The sequence below is a fragment of the Salmo salar genome, chromosome ssa14, assembly GCF_905237065.1.
Source record: "Salmo salar chromosome ssa14, Ssal_v3.1, whole genome shotgun sequence".
Lineage (NCBI taxonomy): Eukaryota > Metazoa > Chordata > Actinopteri > Salmoniformes > Salmonidae > Salmo > Salmo salar.
Window position 1 is genome coordinate 40,148,925 of NC_059455.1, and position 27,365 is coordinate 40,176,289.

A 27,365-nucleotide genomic window follows, 5' to 3' on the forward strand; every position below is an offset into this window, starting at 1 on the left:
TGTAGCCAAACATCTCCAGCTGGTGCACTTCCCCCATTGTACCCCCCCCACACCTGTTGAACCACTAAGTACAGGATGCATTGTACCCAGAAGCAGTGATGTGAGGGGAGCCGAGCATGACATCAAACCTTAAAACATCTAAAAGATACAACCACTCGGACTTCACTCCAGAGGGATAAACCGTCCTGTTGGTTGCAAGTGGTGAGAGAGTGTAGGGTGCATCCAGGTTGTGTATTATAGGTTATTCATGTCCACTGTGTGTGTACTAGGGGTTGTTGTGTGTGTGTGTGTGTTAGGGGTTGAGTGTGACGGTACGGTCAGCGGAGGAGGAGAGGAAGGACAGGTCATGTGTGTGTGTGTGTGTGCTACGGGTTGTGTGTCCAGAGTGTGACGGTACAATCAGCGGAGGAGGAGAGGAAGGACAGGTCATGTGTGTGCTAGGGGTTGTGTGTGCTACGGGTTGTGTGTCCAGAGTGTGACGGTACGGTCAGTGGAGGAGGAGAGGAAGGACAGGTCGTGTGTGTGTGCTAGGGGTTGTGTGTCCAGAGTGTGACGGTACGGTCAGCAGAGGAGAGGAAGGACAGGTCGTGTGTGTGTGTGTGTGTGCTAGGGGTTGTGTGTCCAGAGTGTGACGGTACGGTCAGTGGAGGAGGAGAGGAAGGACAGGTCGTGTGTGTGTGTGTGTGCTAGGGGTTGTGTGTCCAGAGTGTGACGGTACGGTCAGCGGAGGAGGAGAGGAAGGACAGGTCGTGTGTGTGCCACCTGCACTGAATCACCTTGTCACCGTGCTCCCCTACCAGAGTCAGGGGCAACGGCTTCGTCAAGTCACCTGCACAGACAAAAACACATTTTTATATATTGTGTGTACAAAGAGCCTAAATACATGTTCTTGGACTTGTGAGCAGGGATGGAACTCTGGCATTTTGGCCACTGGCCAGCTAGGCTAGCTTCATTTCCATCCTGGATAGTGATTCCTCATAAGTCATTGACAGCAGCCAAACCAAATAAGTACATCTAGGTTTTTTTGCTTTATTATTAGACCAACAAATCACACAAAACACTGTCAGAGACTGCCAACACACAACTAACAGTTACAGATGAACAACAACCATCACCAAGGACTATTTAGCGACTGTCTGAAATGCCATCCTAGTCCCTACATTGTGCATTGCTTTTGACCGGAGTTCTATAGGCCTTGGTTGAAAGTAGTGCACTACAGTGCCTTCAGAAAGTATTTATACCCCATTGACTTATTCCACATTTTGATGTGTTACAGCCTGAATTCAAAATTGATTAAATATTTTTTTTCTTCATCAAATCTACACACAATACCTTATAATGACATAGCGAAAACAGGTTTTTAGAAATGTTTGGAAATGTATTAAAAATAAAAAAAACATACCTTATTTACATAAGTATTCAAATCAAATGTTAGTCATATGTGCCGAATACAACAGGTGTAGACGTTACAGTGAAATGCTTACTTACAAGCCCTTAACCAACAATGTAGTTCAAGCAGCAGTAAAATAACAAAAGCAAGACTATATACAGGGGGTACCAGTAGAGTCAATGTGCGGGGGCACCGGTGTCGCGGTAAGAGGTAATGTACATGAGTTAAAGTGACTATGCATAGATAGAGTAGCAGCGGCGTAAGACCCTTTGCTATGAGACTAGAAATTCTGTTTCCATTGACCATCCTTGATGTTTACACAACTTGATTAGAGTCCACCTGTGATAAATTCAATTGATTGGAGATGATTTGGAAAGGCACACAACTGTCTACATAAGGTCCCACAGTTGACAGTGCATGTCAGAGCAAAAACCAAGTCATGAGGTCGAAGAGTTTTGTCCGTAGAGCTCCGAGACAGGATTGTGTCGAGGCACAGATCTGGGGAAGGGTACATTGAAGGTCCCCAAGAACACAGTGACCATCATTCCTAAATGAAAGAAGTTTGGAACAACCATGTCTTTTCCTAGAGCTGGCCGCCCGGCCACACTGAGCAATCGGGGGAGAAGGGCCTTGGTCCGGGAGGTGACCAAGAACCCGATGGTCACTCTGACAGAGCTCTACAGTCGTGGCCAAAAGTTTTGAGAATGACACAAATATTAAATATTAATTTCCACAAAGTTTGCTGCTTCAGTGTCTTTAGGAATTTTTGTCAGATGTTACTATGGAATACTGAAGTATAATTACAAGCATTTCATAAGTGTCAAAGGATTTTATTGACAATTACATGAAGTTGACGCAAAGAGTCAATATTTGCAGTGTTGACCCTTCTTTTTCAAGACCTCTGCAATCCGCCCTGGCATGCTGTCAATTAACTTCTGGGCCACATCCTGACTGATGGCAGCCCATTCTTGCATAGTCAATGCTTGGAGAATTTGTGGGGTTTTGTTTGTCCACCCGCCTCTTGAGGATTGACCACAAGTTCCCAATGGGATTAAGGTCTGGGGAGTTTCCTGACCATGGACCCAAAATATCGATGTTTTGTTCCCTGAGCCACTTAGTTGTCACTTTTGCCTTATGGCAAGGTGCTCCACCATGCTGGAAAAGGCATTGTTCGTCACCAAACTGTTCCTGGATGGTTGGGAGAAGTTGCTCTCGGAGGATGTGTTGGTACCATTCTTTATTCATGGCTGTATTCTTAGGCAAAATTGTGAGTGAGCCCACTCCCTTGGCTGAGAAGCAACCCCACACATGAATGGTCTCAGGATGCTTTACTGTTGGCATGACACAGGACTGATGGTAGCGCTCACCTTGTCTTCTCCGGACAAGCTTTTTTCCGGATGCCCCAAACAATCGGAAAGGGGATTCATCAGAGATGACTTCATCAGACAATGACTTTATCCCAGTCCTCAGCAGTCCAATCCCTGTACCTTTTGCAGAATATCAGTCTGTCCCTGATGTTTTTCCTGGAGAGAAGTGGCTTTTTTGCTGCCCTTCTTGACACCAGGCCATCCTCCAAAAGTCTTCGCCTCACTGTGCGTGCAGATGCACTCACACCTGCCTGCTGCCATTACTGAGCAAGCTCTGTACTGGTGGTGCCCCGATCCCACAGCTGAATCAACTTTAGGAGACGGTCCTGGCGCTTGCTGGACTTTCTTGGGCGCCCTGAAGCCTTCTTCACAACAATTGAACCGCTCTCCTTGAAGTTCTTGATGATCCGATAAATGGTTGATTTAGGTGCGATCTTACTGGCAGCAATATCCTTGCCTGTGAAGCCCTTTTTGTGCAAAGCAATGATGACGGCACGCGTTTCCTTGCAGGTAACCATGATTGACAGAGGAAGAACAATGATTCCAAGCACCACCCTCCTTTTGAAGCTTCCAGTTTGTTATTCGAACTCAATCAGCATGACAGAGTGATCTCCAGCCTTGTCCTCGTCAACACTAACACCTGTGATAATGAGAGAATCACTGACATGTCAGCTGGTCCTTTTGTGGCAGGGCGGAAATGCAGTCGATATATTTTTTTGTGATTAAGTTCATTTGCATGGCAAAGACGGACTTTGCAATTAATTGCAATTCACCTGATCACTCTTCATAACATTCTGGAGTGCATACAAACTGAGGCAGCAGACTTTGTGAAAATTAATATTTGTGTCATTCTCAAAACCTTTGGCCACGACTGTAGAGTTCCTCTGTGGAGATGGGAGAACCTTCCAGAAGGACAACCATCTCTGCAGCACTCTACCAATCAGGCCTTTATGGTAGAGTGGCAAGACGGAAGCCACTCCTCAGTAAATGGCACATGACAGCCCGCTTGGAGTTTGCCAAAAGGCACCTAAAGGACTCTCAGATCATGAGAAACAAGATTCTCTGGTCTGATGAAACCAAGATTGAACTCTTTGGCCTGATTGCCAAGCGTCACATCTGGAAGAAACCTGGCACCATCCTTACGGTGAAGTATGGTGGTGGCAGCATCATGCTGTGGGGATGTTTTTCAGTGGCAGGGACTGGAAGACTAGTCAGGGTCGAGGGAAAGATGAACAGAGCAAAGTACAGAGAGATCCTTGATGAAAACCTGCTCCAGAGCACTCAGGACCTACGACTGGGGCGAAGGTTCACCTTCCAACAGGACAACGACCCAAAGCACACAGCCAAGACAATGCAGGAGTGGCCTCGGGACAAGTCTCTGAATGTTCTTGAGTGGCCCAGCCAGAGCCCGGACTTGAACCCGATCGAACATCTCTGAAAATAGCTGTGCAGCAACACTCCCCATCCAACCTGACAGAGCTTGAGAGGATGTGCAGAGAAGAATGGGAGAAACTCCCCAAATACATGTGTGCCAAGCTTGTAGCATCATACCCAAGAAGACTCGATGCTGTAAACGCTGCCAAAGGTGCTTTAACAAAGTACTGAGTAAATGGTCTGAATACTTATGTAAATGTGATATTTTTTGCTTTGTCATTGTGGGGTATTGTGTGTAGCTTGATGATGGTAAAAACCCCCGATTTAATCCATTTTAGAATTAGGCTGTGACGTAACAGAATGAGGAAAAAGTGTGTATAGAAAATAGAAGCCATTTCAGACGTAGCCACTAGATGTCTTCCTTACCTTGCAGGTTGCTGATCATGACCTTGGTGTCGTAGGAACCAGTGAGCAGGTAGTGTGCCCCGGGGGAGAACCTAACAGAGCGCACATCACTGGAGTGGGGCCGGTATGTCTGCACCATGCGTCCCCCTCTGATGTCATAAAGCATACAGCCGCTGTCCTCCTGGCCCGTCGCTAGGAGACGACCGCTAGGGTCCACCGCTACCGAGGCAACAGGACTGCCTGAGAGGAGGAGGACAGAGACAAATATGTAAATATGTTTATTTTTTATTTTATTTCACATTTATTTAACCAGGTAGGCTAGTTGAGAACAAGTTCTCATTTGCAACTGCGACCTGGCCAAGATAAAGCATAGCAATTCGACACATACAACAGAGTTATACATGGAATAAACAAAACATACAGTCAATAATACAGTAGAAAAAAGAAAACAAAAAGTCTATATACAGTGAGTGCAAATGAGGTAGGACAAGAGAGGTAAGGCAATAAATAGGCCATGGTGGCGAAGTAATTACAATATAGCAATTAAACACTGGAATGGTAGATGTGCAGAAGATGAATGTGCAAGTAGAGATACTGGGGTGCAAAGGAGTAAGATAAATAAATACAGTATGGGGATGAGGTAGGTAGATAGATGGGCTGTTTACAGATGGGCTATGTACAGGGGCAGTGATCTGTGAGCTGCTCTGACAGCTGGTGCTTAAAGCTAGTGAGGGAGATATGAGTCTCCAGCGATTTTTGCAGTTCGTTCCAGTCATTGGCAGCAGAGAACTGGAAGGAAAGACGACCAAAGGAGGAATTGGCTTTGGGGGTGACCAGTGAGATATACCTGCTGGAGCGCGTGCTACGAGTGGGTGCTGCTATGGTGACCAGTGAGCTGAGATAAGGCGGGGCTTTACCTAGCAGAGACTTGTAGATAACCTGTAGCCAGTGGGTTTGGCGACGAGTATGAAGCGAGGGCCAACCAACGAGAGCGTACAGGTCGCAATGGTGGGTAGTGTATGGGGCTTTGGTGACAAAACGGATGGCACTGTGATAGACTGCATCCAGTTTGTTGAGTAGTTTTACGAGGGTATGTTTGGCAGCATGAGTGAAGGATGCTTTGTTGCGGTAAATGATATAGGAAGCCGATTCTAGATTTAATTTTGGATTGGAGATGCTTAATGTGAGTCTGGAAGGAGAGTTTACAGTCTAACCAGACATCCAGGTATTTGTAGTTGTCCACGTATTCTAAGTCAGAGCCGTCCAGAGTAGTGATGCTGGACGTGCGAGTAGGTGTGGGCAGAGTCAAAGAAACACGTGTGTGTGTGTGTGTGTGTGTGTGTGTGTGTGTGTGGTAGCAATACTCACCTGATCCATGAAAGGCAGTGCCCACCACTCTGACGCAGCTCGGTACTCTCAGGTCCCAGAACCTCACAGTCTTGTCCTGAGAGCCTGACGCTATCATCCATCCTCCCCACGTATACAGAGACAGGATATGACCTGAAGATGAAGGCACAGATCATCAGTCTCACGTCGCTCTCTCGTGGAGGCCTTTATTTTCCATATAGGAACAAAGATTATTAAGTAAGTAGTACATGAGTGTGTGTAAATGAGTACTGTGGAGCAAATTAGTGTGTGTGTACCTAATTAGTGTGGTGTGTGTGTGTGTGTACCTGTGTGTCCACTGAGAGCGTGTAAGCCCTGTCCTCTCTGACAGTCAGTGGTGTAGATGTTACAGTCTCCGGCTCCGGCGCTGATCAGGATGGCCCCTCCACTTTCTGGTCCCTCCATGAACGCCAGGTCTCTGATGGTACCGTCGTGCATACTGAACTCCAGGTCTGGACCTGAGAGAGGGACAGAAACAGAGAGGGGGAGTAAGACTAAAACGGAAACTAAAAGAGTTCGAAGAGAAAATAGGAGAACTGGAAGTTCATTGTCAGTTGTACATTGGATTTTACTCAATAGTCAGTCATTTCAGGAGATCAATAAAATGGAATTCATCCTAATTTGTGTATAGAGTGGATGTAAGATGGAATAGCCTCCCAACCCTTGTATTGAGTTTACCTGTGGCGTTGCAGGTCTCTGAGCTAAAGGGCAGGACTTTGACATATTTGTCATTGGAGCCGGTGGCTAGCAGCTGTCCACAGTGACTCCAGGCCACACAGTAGATAGAACCCTTATGGTGCTTATTCCTCTTAAAACAAACCTCCGGCTGCTTGGTCATACCTGATACCCCACTGAGGGAGGGGTGGGGGGTAGAGAGAAAGAGGGTTAAATCGCAGTCTCTTGACAGCAGAATACCTCAAAGTAGTTGAACAGTAGATAAATAATTTCAGGAATTATTAGGCTGTGTGTGTGTGTGTGTGTGTGTGTGTGTGTGTGTGTGTGTGTACCTGGTGTCCAGTGGAGCGTTTGGGTAGGCACACACGCGTAGCGTCTTGGAGTTGGAGCCCACAGCGTATAGTGCTCCCGTGGGGTGGAAGGCTACAGCGCGCACTGCCTGAGTGTCTTCCAGGGTATTCACAGCCACAAACAGGGGCTTGGGCTTGTCCCCCTACAACACACAAAATGAACATCAGAGACCAGAATTAAAATAGCCCTCTATCCTCAGGTACCGAGCTAGTAGAAAATATGCCAAAGTAGCGCGTCAGCAGACTTAACACCTAGGTCTCTGACTCTCACACACACAGACACAGTGCCTTCGGAAAGTATTCAGACCTTATTCTAAAATGGATTAAATAGTTATTTCCCCCTCATTAAGCTACACACAATACCCCATAATGACAAAGCAAAAAATGTTTTGGGTATTTTTGCTGAATTATAAAAAGTAAACTGAAATATGAACAACTGAAACATTTACATAAGTATTCAGACCATTTACTCAGTACTTTGTTGAAGCACCTTTGGCAGCGATTACAGCCTTGAGTCTTCATGGCTCTGATGCTACAAGCTTGGCACACCTGTATTTGGGGAGTTTCTCCCATTCTTCTCTGCAGATCCTCTCAAGCTCTGTCAGGTTGGATGGGGAGCGTTGCTGCACAGCTATTTTCGGGTCTCTCCAGAGATGTTCGATCGGGTTCAAGTCCGGGCTCTGGCTGGGCCACTCAAGGACATTCAGAGACTTGTCCCGAAGCCACTCCTGCGTTGTCTTGGCTGTTTGCATAGGGTCGTTGTCCTGTTAGGTTAACCTTCGCCCCAGTCTGAGGTCCTGAGCACTCTGGAGCAGGTTTTCATCAAAGATCTCTCTGTACTTTGCTCTAATCATCTTTCCCTCGATCCTGACTAGTCTCCTAGTCCCTGCTGCTGAAAAACATCCCCACAGCATGATCCTGCCACCACCATGCTTCACCGTAGGGATGGTGCCAGGTTTCCTTCAGACGTGACACTTGGCATTCAGGCCAAAGAGTTCAATCTGGTTTCATCAGACCAGAGAATCTTGTTTCTCATGGTCTGAGAGTCCTTTAGGTGCCTTTTGGCAAACTCCAAGCGGGCTGTCATGTGCCATTTACTGAGGAGTGGCTTCTGTCTGGCCACTCTACCATAAAGGCCTGATTGGTAGAGTGCTGCAGAGATGGTTGTCCTTCTGGAAGGTTCTCCCATCTCCACAGAGGAACTCTAGAGCTCTGTCAGTGTGACCATCTGGTTCTTGGTCACCTTCCAGACCAAGGCCCTTCTCCCCTGATTGCTCAGGTGGTTCCAAACTTCTTCCATTTAAGAATGATGGAGGCCAGTGTGTTATTGGGGACCTTCAATGCTGCAGAAATGTTTTGGTATCCTTCCCCAGATCTGTGCCTCGACACAATACAGTTGCAGAAAAATCAAGGATGATCAATGGAAACAGGATGCACCTGAGCTCAATTTAGAGTCTCATAGCAAAGGGTCTGAATACTTATGTAAATAAGGCATGTTTTTTGTTTTTAATACATTTGAAAAAACGTCTAAACCTGTTTTCGCTTTGTTATTATGGGGTATTGTTTGTAGAATGCTGAGGAAATAGTTTTATTGAATTACTTTTAGAATAAGGTTGTAACTCAACAATGTGGAAAAAGTCAAGGGGTCTGAATACTTTCCAAAGGCACTGTATGGGTTTAACATAGTGCCTTCAGAAAGTATTCATACCCCTTGACTTTCACATTTTGTTGTGTTACAGCCTGAATTCAAAATTGATTAAATAAAACATTTCTCATTAATCTACACATAATGACAAAGTGAACACATGTTTTTAGACATTTCAGCAAATTGATTGAAAATGAAATGAGTCAATACTTTGTAGAAGCACATTTTGCAGCTATGAGTCTTTCTGGGTAAGTCTCTAAGAGCTTCCCACACCTGGATTGTGCAACATTTACCCATTATTATTTTCAAAGTTCTTCAAGCTCTGTCAAATTGGTTGTTTATCACTTCTAGAGAACCATTTGCGTCTTGCCGTAGATTTAAGTCAACACTAACTTGGGCCGCAACTCCAGTGTAGATTTGGCCTTGTGTTTAAGGTTATTGTCCTTCATATCCGGCAACTGAGTTAGGAAGGACGCCTGTATCTTTGTAATGACTGTGTGTACTGATACACCATCCAAAGTGTAATTAAAAACTTCACCATGTTCAAAGGGATATTCGATGTCTGTATTTTTATTTTTTTACCCATCTACCAATAGGTGCCCTTCCTTGTGAGGCATTGGAAAACCTCCCTGGTCTTTGTGGTTGAATCGGTGTTTGAAATTCACTGCTCAACTGAGGGACCTTACAGATAAATGTGTTGGGTACAGCGATGAGGTAGTCATTTAAAAATCATATTAATCAAATTGTTACTCCTGAATGTATTTAGGCTTGCCATAACAAAGGGCTTGAATACTTGACTCAAGACGTTTAAGCTTTTCATATTTAATCAATTTATAAAAAATTCTAAAAACATAATTCCACTGACATTATGGGGTATTGTGTGTAGGCCAGTGACCCCCAAAAAATCTCAATTTAATCAATTTTAAATTCAGGCTGTAACAACGTGGAAAAAGTCAAGGGGTGTGAATACTTTCTGAAGACACTGTAATTCCCAGTATAATCTGTGTTGATCTTCTATGCCTTATGCTATTCATGATTCTGAAATAGAGCCAACAGCTCATGCTAACATATAACAGCCTTTATCACTGCTGATTTAACTGGAATATAATGGATTAAATCTCCACTCATCACAGGGTATAATCCAGGGTTACTGTGCATGACATTGTGGATACAGGATTCCCCCCCACTGAACTGCCGGCTCCCATCCCATCCCAGAGAGAGAGATTCATGTCCTGCTAAGCCTACAGTGGGAGTGTAGACAGAGACTGTATGTGAGAGAAGGAGAACGAGGTACCTACCTCTTTACTCCGGGTGAGGGCTCCTGGCGAGTCATCTAATCCAGAGGTCTGTCCAGCTACTTTCTGGGGACTAGAACACACACAGATATAGCATGAGTACATTGCTCTGTGCATACCCTGTACCAGGGTTTCCGTTAGCAGGTAAATGCCTGCCTTTGGCTGATCAGTGTAAAACTTGTTGCCGGCCATTGCAAAATAATGTTTTTATTCAATACCAGTGGATGTGCTCCAAATTCAAAGGCAAATATACTTCATAGGATAATAAATCAGTGGGAGGCAGGTAGCCTAGTGGTTAGAGCATTGGGCCAGTAACCAAAAGGTTGCTGGATTGAGTCCCTGATCTGTCATTCTGCCCCTGAACAAGGCAGTTAACCACTGTTTCCTGGTAGGCCATCATTGGAAAACAATACAAATGTTTAAATCCTGAAGCTGCTGGGACATTAGTGTAGGTGTGTGTTTCTATTGTTACTCACCTTAAAGACAAGGTCTTCATAAGAGACTTCAGCTAAGTGTCTCTCGACTGGGCAAACTTTATGAAGATTGTGTAGATTATCCCCGTTTCCAGTGTGCCCGCAGAGGGGATTCTTTCTCCAAAAACAGAGTAAAGATGGCTGCCTTCTTGAGGACAAAGTAATGAGGCTGATGTGCATCAAGCTGCTCCAAGGAGTTGGATAAGTTTTACTTTTCAACAGCAGCGGCTCACTTTTAGCAGGCCAAGGTCCACCGCACACCCAAGTAAATTAGAGGCATATTATTGTGTTGGTCAGGCCCTGTCCTAGCACTTCTGCTGCCGCCCCTCATGTATAGTATAAAGACTTGGAATGGATTGATAGACTAGAGTAATGATGTGGATCATGTGCAATTGGTGCATTTCAGTTGAGTTTATTCAGTAACACTTAAACATCGTTGCCAACTGTTCACATCAGTTAAAATGTTGCAACCACTAGGCAGCCAACTGTCTGTAGTAGGAAACAGAGTAGTTATCAATAAGCCACGTATATCACATGACGTGAGTCACGACCCCAAGATAATAAATGATTATTATAATATGAACTAACATCATCCAGTAGAACTGTAAAAAGAGAATTTGATTTTTGGAAATAAGCGCTTTCATAAATGCATGGCGCCGGCCTCGCTTCACATTAAAAATCTTATTTTACAATGCTATCAATGAACCAGCCTCAATGAATTTACTTTATTTACATATCAAATTTGATTGTCCAACATTAGTTTTATACCTTCCTCCTTTTGTGGCCGTCTAGAGTGGCCCCTTTCCCCTGCTGTGGTGCTGAATGGCAGCGGGAGGGACCGGCCCTGCTGTGGTGCTGAATGGCAGCGGGAGGGACCGGCCCTGCTGTGGTGCTGAATGGCAGTGGGAGGGACCGGCCCTGCTGTGGTGCTGAATGGGAGTGGGGCGGACCGGCCCTGCTGTGGTGCTGAATGGGAGTGGGGCGGACCGGCCCTGCTGTGGTGCTGAATGGGAGCGGGGCGGACCGGCCCTGCTGTGGTGCTGAATGGGAGCGGGGCGGACCGGCCCTGCTGTGGTGCTGAATGGGAGCGGGGCGGACCGGCCCTGCTGTGGTGCTGAATGGGAGCGGGGCGGACCGGCCCTGCTGTGGAGCTGAATGGGAGCGGGGCGGACCGGCCCTGCTGTGGTGCTGAATGGGAGCGGGGCGGACCGGCCCTGCTGTGGTGCTGAATGGGAGCGGGCGGACCGGCCCTGCTGTGGTGCTGAATGGGAGTGGGGGGACCGGCCCTGCTGTGGTGCTGAATGGGAGTGGGGCGGACCGGCCCTGCAGTGGCGCTGAATGGGAGTGGGGCGGACCGGCCCTGCTGTGGCGCTGAATGGGAGTGGGGCGGACCGGCCCTGCTGTGGCGCTGAATGGGAGTGGGGCGGACCGGCCCTGCTGTGGCGCTGAATGGGAGTGGGGCGGACCGGCCCTGCTGTGGCGCTGAATGGGAGTGGGGCGGACCGGCCCTGCTGTGGCGCTGAATGGGAGTGGGGCGGACCGGCCCTGCTGTGGCGCTGAATGGGAGTGGGGCGGACCGGCCCTGCTGTGGCGCTGAATGGGAGTGGGGCGGACCGGCCCTGCTGTGGCGCTGAATGGGAGTGGGGCGGACCGGCCCTGCTGTGGCGCTGAATGGGAGTGGGGCGGACCGGCCCTGCTGTGGCGCTGAATGGGAGTGGGGCGGACCGGCCCTGCTGTGGCGCTGAATGGGAGTGGGGCGGACCGGCCCTGCTGTGGCGCTGAATGGGAGTGGGGCGGACCGGCCCTGCTGTGGCGCTGAATGGGAGTGGGGCGGACCGGCCCTGCTGTGGCGCTGAATGGGAGTGGGGCGGACCGGCCCTGCTGTGGCGCTGAATGGGAGTGGGGCGGACCGGCCCTGCTGTGGCGCTGAATGGGAGTGGGGCGGACCGGCCCTGCTGTGGCGCTGAATGGGAGTGGGGCGGACCGGCCCTGCTGTGGCGCTGAATGGGAGTGGGGCGGACCGGCCCTGCTGTGGCGCTGAATGGGAGTGGGGCGGACCGGCCCTGCTGTGGCGCTGAATGGGAGTGGGGCGGACCGGCCCTGCTGTGGCGCTGAATGGCAGCGGGAGTGGGGCGGACCGGCCCTGCTGTGGTGCTGAATGGCAGCGGGAGTGGGGCGGACCGGCCCTGCTGTGGTGCTGAATGGCAGCGGGAGTGGGGCGGACCGGCCCTGCTGTGGTGCTGAATGGCAGCGGGAGTGGGGCGGACCGGCCCTGCTGTGGTGCTGAATGGCAGCGGGAGTGGGGCGGACCGGCCCTGCTGTGGTGCTGACCGGCCCTGCTGTGGTGCTGAATGGCAGCGGGAGTGGGGCGGACCGGCCCTGCTGTGGTGCTGAATGGCAGCGGGAGTGGGGCGGACCGGCCCTGCTGTGGTGCTGAATGGCAGCGGGAGTGGGGCGGACCGGCCCTGCTGTGGTGCTGAATGGCAGCGGGAGTGGGGCGGACCGGCCCTGCTGTGGTGCTGAATGGCAGCGGGAGTGGGGCGGACCAGCCCTGCTGTGGTGCTGAATGGCAGCGGGAGTGGGGCGGACCGGCCCTGCTGTGGTGCTGAATGGCAGCGGGAGTGGGGCGGACCGGCCCTGCTGTGGTGCTGAATGGCAGCGGGAGTGGGGCGGACCGGCCCTGCTGTTCCTCCAACACCTCTCCCCAGTTGTTATTTATTAGGCCTATTTAAAATGCTCTTACCTCAGCTAAATTAAATTAGAGAGACCTCGATTGTATTTGAAAACAGCTGTGCTTTGTTATTTATTAATTAAAATGTTCATACAAACAGCCTATAGGACAGGTTGTTCGCAAATGATATTATACAATATTACATTTTAAAGTTGTGTTTAATTAATGTGAAGGCGACTTGTTCTTCTAGGCTGGTTTTTGTTCTTCATGATATGAATTTATGATTTCCAGCAGGCATAAAGATACAAGGCAGTGTTATGCTTTTCAATAAAAACCTGTCATTGGTATAAGAACATTACAACTTTACAGACCAATTTATATTCTGTTCAGATGAATTACTAATAATAATAATAATAATAATAATGTGATTTTGAGCTTACAGTGGGTGGACGCTCTAACGCGTTACGCAGCCAATGCATATGAATTTCTCAAATGTGTGGTAAATAAAAGTCTTGCCGGTCACGTTGTCCAGTGCCAAATTTTCCTAACAGAAACCCTGCCATGTACACAAAGAAAAACACGTGTATACACACCCGCCATACAGACACCACCCCCCCCCCACCACACACCAGTATCTCACCTCTGGGAGACCACGGGGGATTCGTTAGGTGGGGGGACCTCCTGTCCCCCTGCGGTGCGTTGTGGGGTGCTGCTGACCACCCCTCCTCCCTGAGGGCGGCCCTGCTCGGGGGTCAGGGTCACAGTGGGGTCAGGGGTCAGGCCTGCGGGGTCACCGTTGTTGTTGTTCTCGGGGGTCGGGCCCGTGCCGTTACACTGCTGGGACAGAGACTGGACCTCCTCCCCTAGACTCTCCATCCCTACGTTCAACTCCTCCAGCTTCTGAATAGACCTTTGGTAGACAGAACACACAGGGTAATACACACAAACACACAGGGTAATACACACAAACACAGGGTAATACACACAAACACAGGGTAATACACACAAACACAGGGTAATACACACAAACACAGCAGGGTAATACACACAAACACAGGGTAATACACACAAACACAGGGTAATACACACAAACACAGGGTAATACACACAAACACAGGTGTAAACTCTGCTGGTCTTGTGCCATGTCTCTTTACTAAAGTAATTCATGTAAAATGTCACACTCTGATGTCAGCATAGTTAGATAATGACAGTCTGGCTCCAGACACACAGACAGAGCATAGTTAGATAATGACAGTCTGGCTCCAGACACACAGACAGAGCATAGTTAGATAATGACAGTCTGGCTCCAGACACACAGACAGAGCATAGTTAGATAATGACAGTCTGGCTCCAGACACACAGACAGAGCATAGTTAGATAATGATTGTTTGGTTCCAGGCACCACAGGAGCAGCTGGTGCTCAGGGTATTAAAGACACTTCATAAAGAACAGGGGAGCATTAGTGTGTGTGTGTGTGTGTGGGTGGGGGGGGTTGCTGGTGGCTTCCCCCCCCACCTCTCCCCAGCCCAACTCCCAGGCACACCCTGCTCCATCTGGGGCTCCGTACTAAGTTCCATTATACACCCCATCATTCCATACCTCAAAGACAACCGCCTAAACCATAGACACCCACCCACCCCATAGACACCCACCTACCCCATAGACACCCACCTACCCCATAGACACCCACCCACCCCATAGACACCCACCCACCCCATAGACACCCACCTACCCCATAGACACCCACCCACCCATAGACACCCACCCACCCCATAGACACCCACCTACCCCATAGACACCCACCCACCCATAGACACCCACCCCATAGACACCCACCCACCCACCTCATAGACACCCACCCACCTCATAGACACCCACCCACCCACCTCATAGACACCCACCCACCTCAGACACCCACCCACCCACCCACCCCATAGACACCCACCCACCCACCCCATAGACACCCACCCACCCCATAGACACCCACCCACCTCATAGACACTCACCCACCCCATAGACACCCACCCACCCCATAGACACACACCCACCCACCTCATAGACACCCACCCACCCCATAGACACCCACCCACCCCATAGACACCCACCCACCCCATAGACAGACACCCACCCCATAGACACCCACCCACTCCATAGACACCCACCCACCCACCTCATAGACACCCACCCACCCCATAGACACACACCCACCCACCCACCCCATAGACACCCACCCACCCCATAGACACCCACCCACCCCATAGACACCCACCCACTCCATAGACACCCACCCACTCCATAGACACCCACCCACTCCATAGACACCCACCCACTCCATAGACACCCACCCACCCACCTCATAGACACCCACCCACTCCATAGACACCCACCCACTCCATAGACACCCACCCACCCATAGACACCCACCCACTCCATAGACACCCACCCACTCCATAGACACCCACCCATAGACAACCACCTGCAACAACACCCCTGAGACCACCTTCTCCAAACCAAACTCTACACACACACAATCCAACCTCCCCTTTCAGACCCTGTTAGTGGAAGAACACAACAGTCTATCTGTAAGCAGCAGGCAACATGTAGTGGAACAGGACAATAGAACAGTCCAACGGGGGACCATCCTCCAGGCTGGACTCTCATTAACATTGGGTTTTTACCGTAGATATAGAACCCTAGATAGGGGCTCTATAACATCAGCCTAGCCACAGGAAATAGAATCTGTCTACTGATACTGTATATAGTCTTTGATAGAGATGACCACATAGGGTCAGGCCATACTCTTCCTTCTAGACTGTGGTGTGCATCAGTTGGACAAAGAGCTTTTGATTGCTCTCCCCATCTACGCCCTCTCCTCCTTCACACCCCTCCCTTCATCCCACCCCCTGTATTATTTAGAAGGGCAGGGCATAATGACATCATTAGAATTCTTTGGGGCCTTTCTTAGTTCCTTTGTGTTCTTCTAACTAGACTCAATGTTCCCATATGTTTTAAATCATGCTGAACCCAGCCTGTCCTGAATGTTTAGATATAACGTCAGTGTCTCTCCATCGTATCAGAGCCAAGTCATGAGCTGTACAGGGAAGGCTGTTCGGGGAAGGAAGGCTGTACAGGGAAGGCTGTTCGGGGAAGGAAGGCTGTACAGGGAAGGCTGTTCGGGGAAGGAAGGCTGTACAGGGAAGGCTGTTCGGGGAAGGAAGGCTGTACAGGGAAGGCTGTTCGGGGAAGGAAGGCTGTACAGGGAAGGCTGTTCGGGGAAGGAAGGCTGTACAGGGAAGGCTGTTCGGGGAAGGAAGGCTGTACGGGGAAGGAAGGCTGTACGGGGAAGGAAGGCTGTACGGGGAAGGAAGGCTGTTCGGGGAAGGAAGGCTGTTCGGGGAAGGAAGGCTGTTCGGGGAAGGAAGGCTGTACGTGGAAGGAAGGCTGTTCGGGGAAGGAAGGCTGTTCGGGGAAGGAAGGCTGTTCGGGGAAGGCTGTACGGGGAAGGCTGTACGGGGAAGGCTGTACGGGGAAGGCTGTACGGGGAAGGCTGTACGGGGAAGGCTGTACGGGGAAGGCTGTACAGGGAAGGAAGACTGTACGGGGAAGGCTGTACGGGGAAGGCTGTACGGGGAAGGCTGTACGGGGAAGGCTGTACAGGGAAGGAAGGCTGTACGGGAAGGCTGTACGGGGAAGGCTGTACGGGGAAGGCTGTACGGGGAAGGCTGTACAGGGGAAGGCTGTACAGGGGAAGGCTGTACATGGGAAGGCTGTACAGGGAAGGCTGTACAGGGAAGGCTGTTCGGGGAAGGAAGGCTGTTCGGGGAAGGAAGGCTGTTCGGGGAAGGAAGGCTGTTCGGGGAAGGAAGGCTGTTCGGGGAAGGAAGGCTGTTCGGGGAAGGCTGTACGGGGAAGGCTGTACGGGGAAGGCTGTACAGGGAAGGCTGTACAGGGAAGGCTGTACAGGGAAGGAAGGCTGTACAGGGAAGGAAGGCTGTACGGGGAAGGCTGTACAGGGAAGGCTGTACAGGGAAGGAAGGCTGTACAGGGAAGGAAGGCTGTACGGGGAAGGCTGTACGGGGAAGGCTGTACGGGGAAGGCTGTACAGGGAAGGCTGTACGGGGAAGGAAGGCTGTACGGGGAAGGCTGTACGGGGAAGGCTGTACGGGGAAGGAAGGCTGTACAGGGAAGGCTGTACGGGGAAGGCTGTACGGGGAAGGCTGTACGGGGAAGGCTGTACGGGGAAGGCTGTACGGGGAAGGAAGGCTGTACAGGGAAGGCTGTACAGGGAAGGCTGTACGGGGAAGGCTGTACGGGGAAGGAAGGCTGTACAGGGAAGGCTGTACGGGGAAGGCTGTACGGGGAAGGCTGTACAGGGAAGGAAGGCTGTACAGGGAAGGAAGGCTGTACAGGGAAGGCTGTACAGGGAAGGCTGTACAGGGAAGGCTGTACAGGGAAGGCTGTACAGGGAAGGCTGTACGGGGAAGGCTGTACAGGGAAGGCTGTACGGGGAAGGCTGTACAGGGAAGGCTCCACCTCCACATCGTCTTCTAAATCTGACAAGTGTACTTTTAGTTTTTTTCCAAAGAGTGAGGAGTGCTTGATTTAAACGATATGTTCAACAACAGAGAAACCCTTATTCCATCCATTAGGATCAGGAAGTACTAGTACATTACATAATGTAACATCTGAGGTCTGTAGCAGAGGGAACAGTCCAAGACAAGGAGAGTCAAAATGGAAATCAACTCATCAAAACATGATCAAACAAAACTGTGATGGGTGAAAACCTGACCTATTGGGGAAGTGAAGTCCTGTGCTGTGTGTGTGTCTAACCTGTTGAGGAACTTCTCAGTGAGGCTGTGCTGCATGGCGTCTGTCCCGGGGGCTGGCTGGTCACTGTGTTGTACTCCTCCCTCCAGAAGCATCTGCTGGTAGAGTTGTCTCTGCTGCTGCTTCTGTTCCAGGTGCTGCTGGACCCTCAAACGCTGGCGGTAGAATTCCTCAAACTTCTCTGTCGAGTCACGCAACTAGATGGTAACGCACATTTACTAAACAACAAACCAAATTCTGAACTGTTGGAAGTACAGCCAACTTCTTACATAGAGCCATTCACATGCAAAGCCAGAAGTGACGGCACAGCCCTTCAGAGAGAGGAAAAGGAAGGTGTCATAACTTCCTCTACTGTACCCTCTGCTTTCAGATGGGCATTAACTTAACACGTCACCTGGGGGCCAAACTGGCAGCACAACCAAGAGGAGGTAGAGAGGTGGGGGGGTATAGACAGGGGGGTGTACAGACAGAGAGAGGCCGGGGGGTATAGACAGGGGGGGTGTACAGACAGAGAGAGGCAGGGGGGGGTATAGACAGAGAGAGGGGGGGTATAGACAGAGAGGCGGGGGGTATAGACAGAGGCGGGGGGTATAGACAGAGAGAGGCGGGGGGGTATAGACAGAGAGAGGCGGGGGGGTATAGACAGAGAGAGGCGGGGGGGTATAGACAGAGAGAGGCGTAGACAGAGAGAGGCGGGGGGGTATAGACAGAGAGAGGCGGGGGGGTATAGACAGAGAGAGGCGGGGGGGTATAGACAGAGAGAGGCAGGGGGGGGTATAGACAGAGAGAGGCGGGGGGGTATAGACAGAGAGAGGCGGGGGGGGTATAGACAGAGAGAGGCGGGGGGGGTATAGACAGAGAGAGGCGGGGGGTATAGACAGAGAGAGGCGGGGGGGTATAGACAGAGAGAGGCGGGGGGGTATAGACAGAGAGAGGCGGGGGGGTATAGACAGAGAGGCGGGGGGGTATAGACAGAGAGAGGCGGGGGTGTATAGACAGAGAGAGGCGGGGGGTGTATAGACAGAGAGAGGCGGGGGGGTGTATAGACAGAGAGAGGCGGGGATATAGATATATATACATACATACATACATACATACATACATACACACCGAAATGTGGCAGAGGGAGCCATAAAGCTGGGTCTCATCTGAAGGTGAAATCACAGTCTAATGTTACTGGTCTGTTTATCAGTCTAATGTCCCACTCTGCTACTGGTCTGTTTATCAGTCTAAGCAGGGCTTTACATTCACAGTCTGGCTATAGGCTAGACAGGACAGCTGTGGCAGGGTAGAGCAGAGAACAGTCTGCTCTCCTCTAAGGCTAGGTTATAATTAGAGGGAAGTCAGGCAACTAGTGTCCTTTGGGCTGTACTGTTCTGTAACTCAGCGAGACAAAATGAAAGAGAGAGAAGGATGAGGAAAGAGAAAAAGAATAGGGCAGGCGGCAGGTCTCTTGGGTGTAACCCAGGCTCTGTAAGCCGCAGACGGTCGATGACTCAGTGAGTCTCAGACACAGATTCATCTCAGGCCTATATTTAGACTGAGGGACGCCACCATCTTTGAAAGGAACTCTCTCCACAACCCCAATCATCACACATCAGTAGGAAAGATAACTCTGTAGGGTTTGTCTGAACCGGTTCAAAAGGCCAAAATGTGTATATTAAGCAAAAGAGATGGTAAATCCTCATCAGGTGTTTACCTCGTTCCTCCCTGCAGAGCCTGGTGACGGGGCGTCCTCTCCAGGGGCGGAGTCGGGGCGCAGGGTGCCTGAACTCATCTTATCCACGGGCGTGTCCGTCCTGGAGCTACAGAGACAGACCCAGAGAGACCACATTAATCGACTACGTAACGTGTTACTGCATTAACGACGGCTGTAATGTCCAGACACTCCTAAGATAACCACTACTGTCACTCTGCTCCTCCCTAATAAGTGGGTGTTGAGCATCACTGAGCGCCTTCTTCGACAGTCGTTGAAGGTAGAGGCTCTCTAGTGCTTCCTACTACAGAGCTTAGTCCTCAGTCAATGCTTAGCCTACCCTAGACGATGCTCGGCCATTCTTCTAGAGGAAAACTACTAGTGCTACAAATGAGTGGCAGATCAGTTCCTATCCTGGTCCCAGATCTGTTTGTGCTATAATGACTTGTCATGCCCGTACTGCATTCAAAAAAAAATGTTTTTGAAAAAGTGCAACATAAATGTAAACTATCTTTCGCACCTCTCAGGAGACTCCTCAAAGATGCTGTGGCAGTCATAGCTGTCCAACATCAGACTCCTGCTTAGACTCTGACCCCCCATGTGGAAGTTAGCGAAGGAATGAGACATGGGGGACATCCCCTTCCTCCCTGCCGTGTCCCCCCCTGGGCCCCTCTTCTCCTGGCCAGACAGCCCATATGACAGGCCGTCCAGGGCCGGGTTCAGAGACCGGGACATGTAGGTGTCTGCGGACTGGGGGCGGCGGAGGGGCGAGGAGGGGTAGGGGGACAGTTTGCTGATGAGCGGGGTGAGGAGGTCTGCATAGCTGGCCTTGGCAGGCTTGACCAGGCGGTCCACATGAATCTGAAGCAACTTCTGCTCGAAGGCGCAGGAAAAGACACTGTGGGACAGGTTCTGCATCCAGGACAGTAAGGACAGGTCCAGGTCGTCACAGCCGTTCCCACACAGCATGTCCACCCCTAGGAGCACCTCGCCCTCCGTGATCTCCTCGCCTGTCGCCTTGCTCTGGAGACAGAGGCACACAATATATTAGTTAGTCAATCAATCATTAAACTAACTAAATCAACCAACCAACCCATCCATCCTATTCACCAAGCATGAATATCATATATGATCTAAAATGCAAGTCATTTGCACAATGCTGTGTAACAGAACACTTGGATCCCCCCACCTGACAGAACTCTACACAGCACTCATACAGAACTCCTTTAATGAGGAGCTGGAAGAGGCGGTTCCCTGAGGCCCTGAACCCCGCCTCACTCAGCTTCCTGTCTGCAGGGATGAACTCTGCCACCATGGTGCACGCCTCCTCAAAACAGTGCACCCGTGCCGTGCTGGGGTTCCAGTCCTGGAGGGGAAACATTTATACTTTAGTCATTTAGATAAAAACCCACCCACGACACCAGGGTCATCTCATAATAATACATTTTGGAGACAGTTGGAAAACTTCCACATTGAACAAATAACAACTAGCTATAGATGAATAATAAAACATGCTATTGAGTTATGGATGAATAATATAAACATACAGTACCAGTCAAAAGGACACCCCTACTCATTCAGGGGTTTCTTTATTTTTACTATTTTCTACATTGTATAATGGTGAAGACATCAAAACTATGAAATAACCATCATGAGGTAGTCACCTGGAATGCATTTCAATTAACAGGTGTGCCTTGTTAAAAGTTAATTTGTGGAATTTCTTTCCTTCTTAATGCGTTTGAGCCAATCAGTTGTGTTGTGACCAGGTAGAGGTAGTATACAGAAGATAGCCCTATTTGGTAAAAGACCAAGTCCATATTATGGCAAGAACAGCTCAAATAAGCAAAGAGAAATGACAGTCCATCATCCAAGTGCAGTCGCACAAAACATCAAGCGCTATGGTGAAACTGGCTCTCATGAGGACCATCCCAGGAAAGGAAGACCCAGAGTTACCTCTGCTAAAGATAACTGTAATGAACTTAACTGAACCTCAGATTGCAGCGCAAATAAATGCTTCAGAGTTCAAGTAACAGACACATCTCAACATCAACTGTTCAGGGGAGACTGCGTGAATCAGGCCTTCATGGTCGAATTGCTGCAAAGAAACCACTACTAAAGGACACCAATAAGAAGAGACTTGCTTGGGCCAAGAAACACGAGCAAAAGACATTAGACCGGTGGAAATCTTTATTTTGGTCTGATGAGTACAAATTTGAGATTTTTGGTTCCAACCGCTGTGTCTTTGTGAGACGCAGAGTAGCTGAGCGGATGATCTCTGCATGTGTGGTTCCCACCATGAAGCATGGAGGAGGTGGTGTGATGGTGTGGGGGTGCTTTGCTGGCGACACTGTCAGCGATTTATTTAGAAATCAAGGCACACTTAACCAGCATGGCTACCACAGCATTCTACAGCAATACGCCATCCCATCTGGTTTGCGCTTTGTGGGACTATCATTTATTTATCAACAAGACAATGACCTAACACACCTTCAGGCTGTGTCAAGGCTATTTGACCAAGAAGGAGAGTGATGCATCAGATGATCTGTCACCCGACCTCGACCCAATTGAGATGGTTTGGGATGAGTTGGACCACAGAGTGAAGGAAAAGCAGCCAACAAGTGCTCAGCATATGTGGGAACTCCAAGACTGTTGGAAAAGCATTCCTCATGAAGCTGGTTGAGAGAATCCTAAGATGCATCAAGTCAAAGGGTGGCTACGTTGAAGAATCTAAAATATATTTTGATTTGTTTAAGACTTTTTTGGTTACTACATGATTCCATATGTGTTATTTCATAGTTTTGATGTCTTCTATTATTCTACATTGTAGAAAATAGTAAAGAAAAACCCTTGAATGAGCAGGTGTATCCAAACTTTTGACTGATACTGTATGTTTATTATTAATCTATAGCTATATCATAAGCGCTCACACATGCTTATAACAATGCCCTTTGATACCTGCTTTCAGTAAACTATTACCAACATTTCTTCAAAGTAAATATTATCATCAATCACAGTGCTAGAATAAAAGATGCATTATTATTACTTTAAATGAACAGATACCATTCATAAGATCAGATGCCATAACTATAAAACGTGTCATGCCTTGAACTCAGCGTGGTTGGTGAGACGAGGCAGAGTGAGGAGCAGACATAGCTTGCTGTAGTCATCTTTAGATGGACAGAACTCCTCCAGGGCATGAAGACACTTCACCGCCTCCTGCATGGTGAACTCCAGCTGAGAGAGAAGAGAGTTTAGCCACCTCACATTGACTCATGTTTCCCTCACATGTAGCAGCTGGCTACTGTTTCCCTCACATGTAGCAGCTGGCTACTGTTTCCCTCACATGTAGCAGCTGGCTACTGTTTCCCTCACATGTAGCAGCTGGCTACTGTTTCCCTCACATGTAGCAGCTGGCTACTGTTTCCCTCACATGTAGCAGTAGGCTACTTGATGCAGTGTAGAGGGTTCACACACACACAAGGCCTTTTATGCATATTTATTCATTTCTAGAGGCAATGTGGCATCCCCCAAGACTCATCATTCCCTCAGAAACCAAGAGAGAAGGGGGGGATGAAAAATAATGGTTTTGAACATCCAAACCCAGAATGTCTGTAGATCCTGTAGAAAAGTAGCTACTTGTTATCGGTGTCTGAGGCCTAGATTAGAACTGCCAAGGTAGAAGGGCCCAGATCGCTGTCATGTCCAAGGGAAAAAATGGCAGTGTTGCTTTGAACTGCTTCGAATAAATATGTAAAAGAGATTTTCACGAGAAACAAATCTAGACCTAACACAAACACATAGAAACTTGCACAATCAGACTCACGTGTCACACACACTAACTCATGCTGGGCAAAAGATCAGAATTGGGTTGCCTGTGTAAACGTTTCAGATCTGCATTCTCTGTGACTAAGCTAATATAGGACAATGAGTAGAGAAAGATCAGAGATTGTGTGTTTACTAGGAACAAAAAAAAGAGTCTGACAGATGGAGAAAGAAAGGAGGGCTGTTTCGTGATTCGTGGCTCATTTGTTTGCTCATTCAGAGGGAGACAGAGGAAAGGAGACAGGAATATGTAATGCCAGAGACAGACAACTAGAACAAGGTCCAGCAAGGAAGGAAGAGGGCGAGAGAGAGAGGCGGAGACCCTATTCGTATTACAGCCATCAGCACATTGCTAAACCCCTGTACATAGCTGATGTAAAACCCCTGTACATAGCTGATGTAAAACCCCTGTACATAGCTGATGTAAAACCCCTGTACATAGCTGATGTAAAACCCCTGTACATAGCTGATATGACACATGAAATTGCAATCTTTTTTTAAACCTTTTTGAGTGCAATATTTACTGTTAATTTCGAATAATTTGTCTTGTCATTTTTGTTTATTTCACTCGTTTTGGTAATGTAAACACTTTTTCCATGCCAATAAAACCCCTTTCAAATGAATTGAGAGAGAGGGGCTCTTCTTTGTCTGTTGACTCACATGCTGTGGCTCGTCCTCAGCAGACATGGCGTTGTTCACACACAGGGCCTCCAGAAACTTCTGCTTCAGGACGATGTAACGGAACCTACGACAACAAATTATGGCCCAAGAACATGTCTCAGAAAAGTAATTCAAACCCAGCATCTGCCTGTACATTCAAGCCTGGGTGTCAGGTTGCTAACGTGTAGCTGTTTGAAAAGGCAATAATGTAGCATTGCTAAGTGCAGAAATGGTCAGGTACAGTCAGACTAAATACATTCATTTCTGACCACAGAATTAGTGTCATATTAATGAAGTCTCACCTTTTCCTGTCAAACTTGTCCATGCACTCCAGCGGCTGAATAAACTGAAGCACCTCGTCCCACTGCCCATCTAGTACCAGTTGCCTGGACAGAGATAAACAATTCAACCAAAAAAAGCGAGACAATAAATCAGGTGTAGAATACTCAGTGTTAGTGACACCTAATGCCCCTGTTATGTGCTCTGAGCCTATTCACACTAGCTAGATCATTTCAGTAAAACTTCAGAACAAAAACCAACCAAACATGTAAACAAAGGATTCTCCAATTCACTTCCCTGCTTGCCATCTCCTATGGAAACAGATTGTCTTGATTGGTCGGTGTAATACAGGGGCAGATAAAAGACAGGCAGTGAATGGTCACCTGGTAACAGTGGGGCCCTCTGTGTGAAAGGGAGTCCAACTCCAATCAGTCATTTCACAAACTCAGCTGAGTGGAATTCCAAAGCGGCGTAACAGTACACTGTTGTCTGACATTTAAAATGGGCACTCCAATCCAGTCTAGCATAGAGGGGGTCTGGATCATTATTGCACGAACAAAGGAATTTATGCTACACTTTCTGAACATTGTGTTTCAGCATTTAGTTTAGCAACCAGTGACCTATTAATATGAGACTGAAAAAATCCCACTTGCAAGGAGTTAATTATAATTATTTGTAATGCTGGACAGCAACAACTTAATCTGTCAACTGTTGTTTTGCAGCAATCGCTTATGGAGGTGTCCTGATATGCTATGGGAGAGCCCCAAACCCTTTGTATTTCTAACACTATCCACATAGTGAGACCCAAACAGTAATGTCAGGGTCATACTCATTAGGGCACACGTAACAAAACATTTTGCAACAGAAAACGAAAATGGACATTCCTTATTGAATAGCCCAAGTAGTCTCTCCCTGTTTAAGTTTTTCTTTTTTGCTGTTTGGTGCCTAATGAATACAAGCCAGGCCTTTGTGTACCTGAGGAAGAGCATGTCGTCAGAGAAGAGTCCGTTGATGACTCCGCTCTCCTTCTCCAGGGCCAGCATGCTAATGTGGAGCTTCCTGGAGTTGAGGAAGTCCAGGATCACCTTGATGATCTCCACCTCCTTCACATTGATGATCTCCTCTGCTGTCATGGTAACGACGGGCTGACACACACACCAACAACAAAACTCAGGGTAAGTATACACACCATAAACGGAGGCTCTCATGTTGATTGTAGAAAGGCAGCCTAGTATCTGTCTGCTAAACAATCAATTCCTAATGTAATGCCTCTTTATTGCCACACTGTGTTCAACAGTCTTCGTTGCTCCTGATATTTTCACTTGGCCAACAACTGTTATAACTGACCTTGCTTACTTTTGAATAGACTTTCAAGAAGTCTAGCTTAATATATTTCAATTCCTCCCAGAAAACAAGCACAGGAAACCTAGGCCTACTCAATGTGAACGACATGACGAAATCCTCAATTGAACATAATGGAATCAAACCCCAAATCTGACCACTGTGATTAGCAGATTAACAGCAAATCAGCGTCAATAGAAAGTCTGCAGCAGAGAGTTAATCCAATCACAGCTGTGCTATTAATTATGTAGTAATAACAGTAACACATTATGGATTAGGACCCATTAACGGCAAATTCACAAAGTTTGGAAACCCCATGCCGGGAAGGCACTGTAACCTATCATATTTAATTACACTTTTGTTCAAGGGTTCACCAGTGGATAAAAATAGGAGAAATACCATTGATTTAGGTTACTGTCATGATAATTAGGATTTGAGCCAGAAATTCCGACAATTGCCATCAAACCTACAACTGCAAACAAGTTAAATTACCGCCGATTTCATTGATTTACTGCTTAGGCTACAGTTGCACAGGGGATAACGCAGCCTGAATGCTGAGTAAGGATTTAGATAGCAGGACTATTGACATACTGTAACTATCTTGGTGTTGCGCTGCAATCTGCATTGTTATTAACAACATGTCCAAGCAAGTGGTTGCTCAAAACATACTGATAAATGTTACAACATTATGCTTTTACATTTAGTTTAAGAATAGGTGCATCCAACAAAGAACAAGGTTAGATATCTGGCAATCAACAAAACATTCAGAAAAGAAAATGAACAACCAAATTGCATGCAAAGATTCATTGCTGGTGACACTTACAGCTGCAGCATGGAAACTATGCGCAGCGCATCACCTAAAAATAGGTTGAACTAACTAACTAGTTAATTAGAAAACTTATAACATTATATAGGGTTCCAAAAAATCAACATCTATTTACAATCTAGAACTAGCTAACAATGTAGCTAGGCACTGCAGCTATGGGTGGGGTTCAAACACATTAGCTAGCTAGCTACTAGCTAAGTAGCTAGCAAGCTGCTTCACCTCAACCTGTTCTTGTCTGTTATGAAATAAACGACAAGACAAGCACACATTTCTCCGAAATATTAGCAAGCTAACTAACTACCTAACATGAGCATATGTTAGCTGGTAGCGACATACCACGACAAGTACTGTTGTCAGGAACGCACACCGAAAACGGCTATGACAGATTCAGACCAGAAGAATGGCTAGCCAGACCAAGAGAGACATGCATCATCCGCTAGCAGCACAGACGGGATGGGTGGCGAGGCTTCCCACGCATTAACACGCCCTCGATGCGATTTAGAGCTCACCTTGGTCTAAAAATACATGGGCTGTAAACACGCTCCTTAGATTTCTTTCTGTTGTTGAAAATCGTAGCTGTCAGAGCGATTCTGCTTCGTTTTGTTCGTCAGTCTCTTTTGTTGTTTCTCTCTCCCTTTCTGTTGTCTTCTCGGATGGATTTCTGCTGCTGGTAGTAAGTAGCCTGCTACCCAGCCCCTCCGGTTGTCAAGCGCAACGCTTCGTCTGTCTACCAATCAAATCCCAGCATTTTCACAGGGGCGCCCCAAGCGTCTCTCTTGCTAAATAAAACCTGCATAGCCCTGGCGTTGACGATCGACATTCCCACCGTCCTTTGAACATGATCATCAAATAAACTGTAATCAACGTCCAATTATGCCACTTG

General features: G+C 48.2%; 1 protein-coding gene across 2 annotated transcripts; it reads right to left on the bottom strand.

Moving 5' to 3' along the window:
• Positions 1-69: 69 nt before the first annotated feature.
• On the bottom strand, positions 70-27,202 carry LOC106569671 (WD repeat-containing protein 47). Of its 2 annotated transcripts, none has more exons than XM_014141233.2 (17): positions 26,992-27,202; positions 25,291-25,460; positions 24,339-24,422; positions 24,037-24,121; positions 22,657-22,788; positions 20,744-20,920; positions 20,075-20,577; positions 19,558-19,663; positions 17,862-18,055; positions 13,672-13,941; positions 9,891-9,960; positions 6,930-7,090; positions 6,601-6,773; positions 6,210-6,380; positions 5,905-6,036; positions 4,558-4,776; positions 70-829 (listed from the first exon to the last, which is right to left on the bottom strand). In XM_014141233.2, exons 2-17 carry the CDS (start codon positions 25,446-25,448, stop codon positions 687-689), a joined length of 2,778 nt encoding a protein of 925 aa, XP_013996708.1. In that variant the 5' UTR covers positions 25,449-25,460; positions 26,992-27,202; the 3' UTR covers positions 70-686. The 2 variants fall into 2 exon arrangements, with proteins under 2 accessions (XP_013996708.1, XP_013996709.1); XM_014141234.2 differs by having other exon boundaries at positions 26,819-27,192.
• Positions 27,203-27,365: the final 163 nt, after the last annotated feature.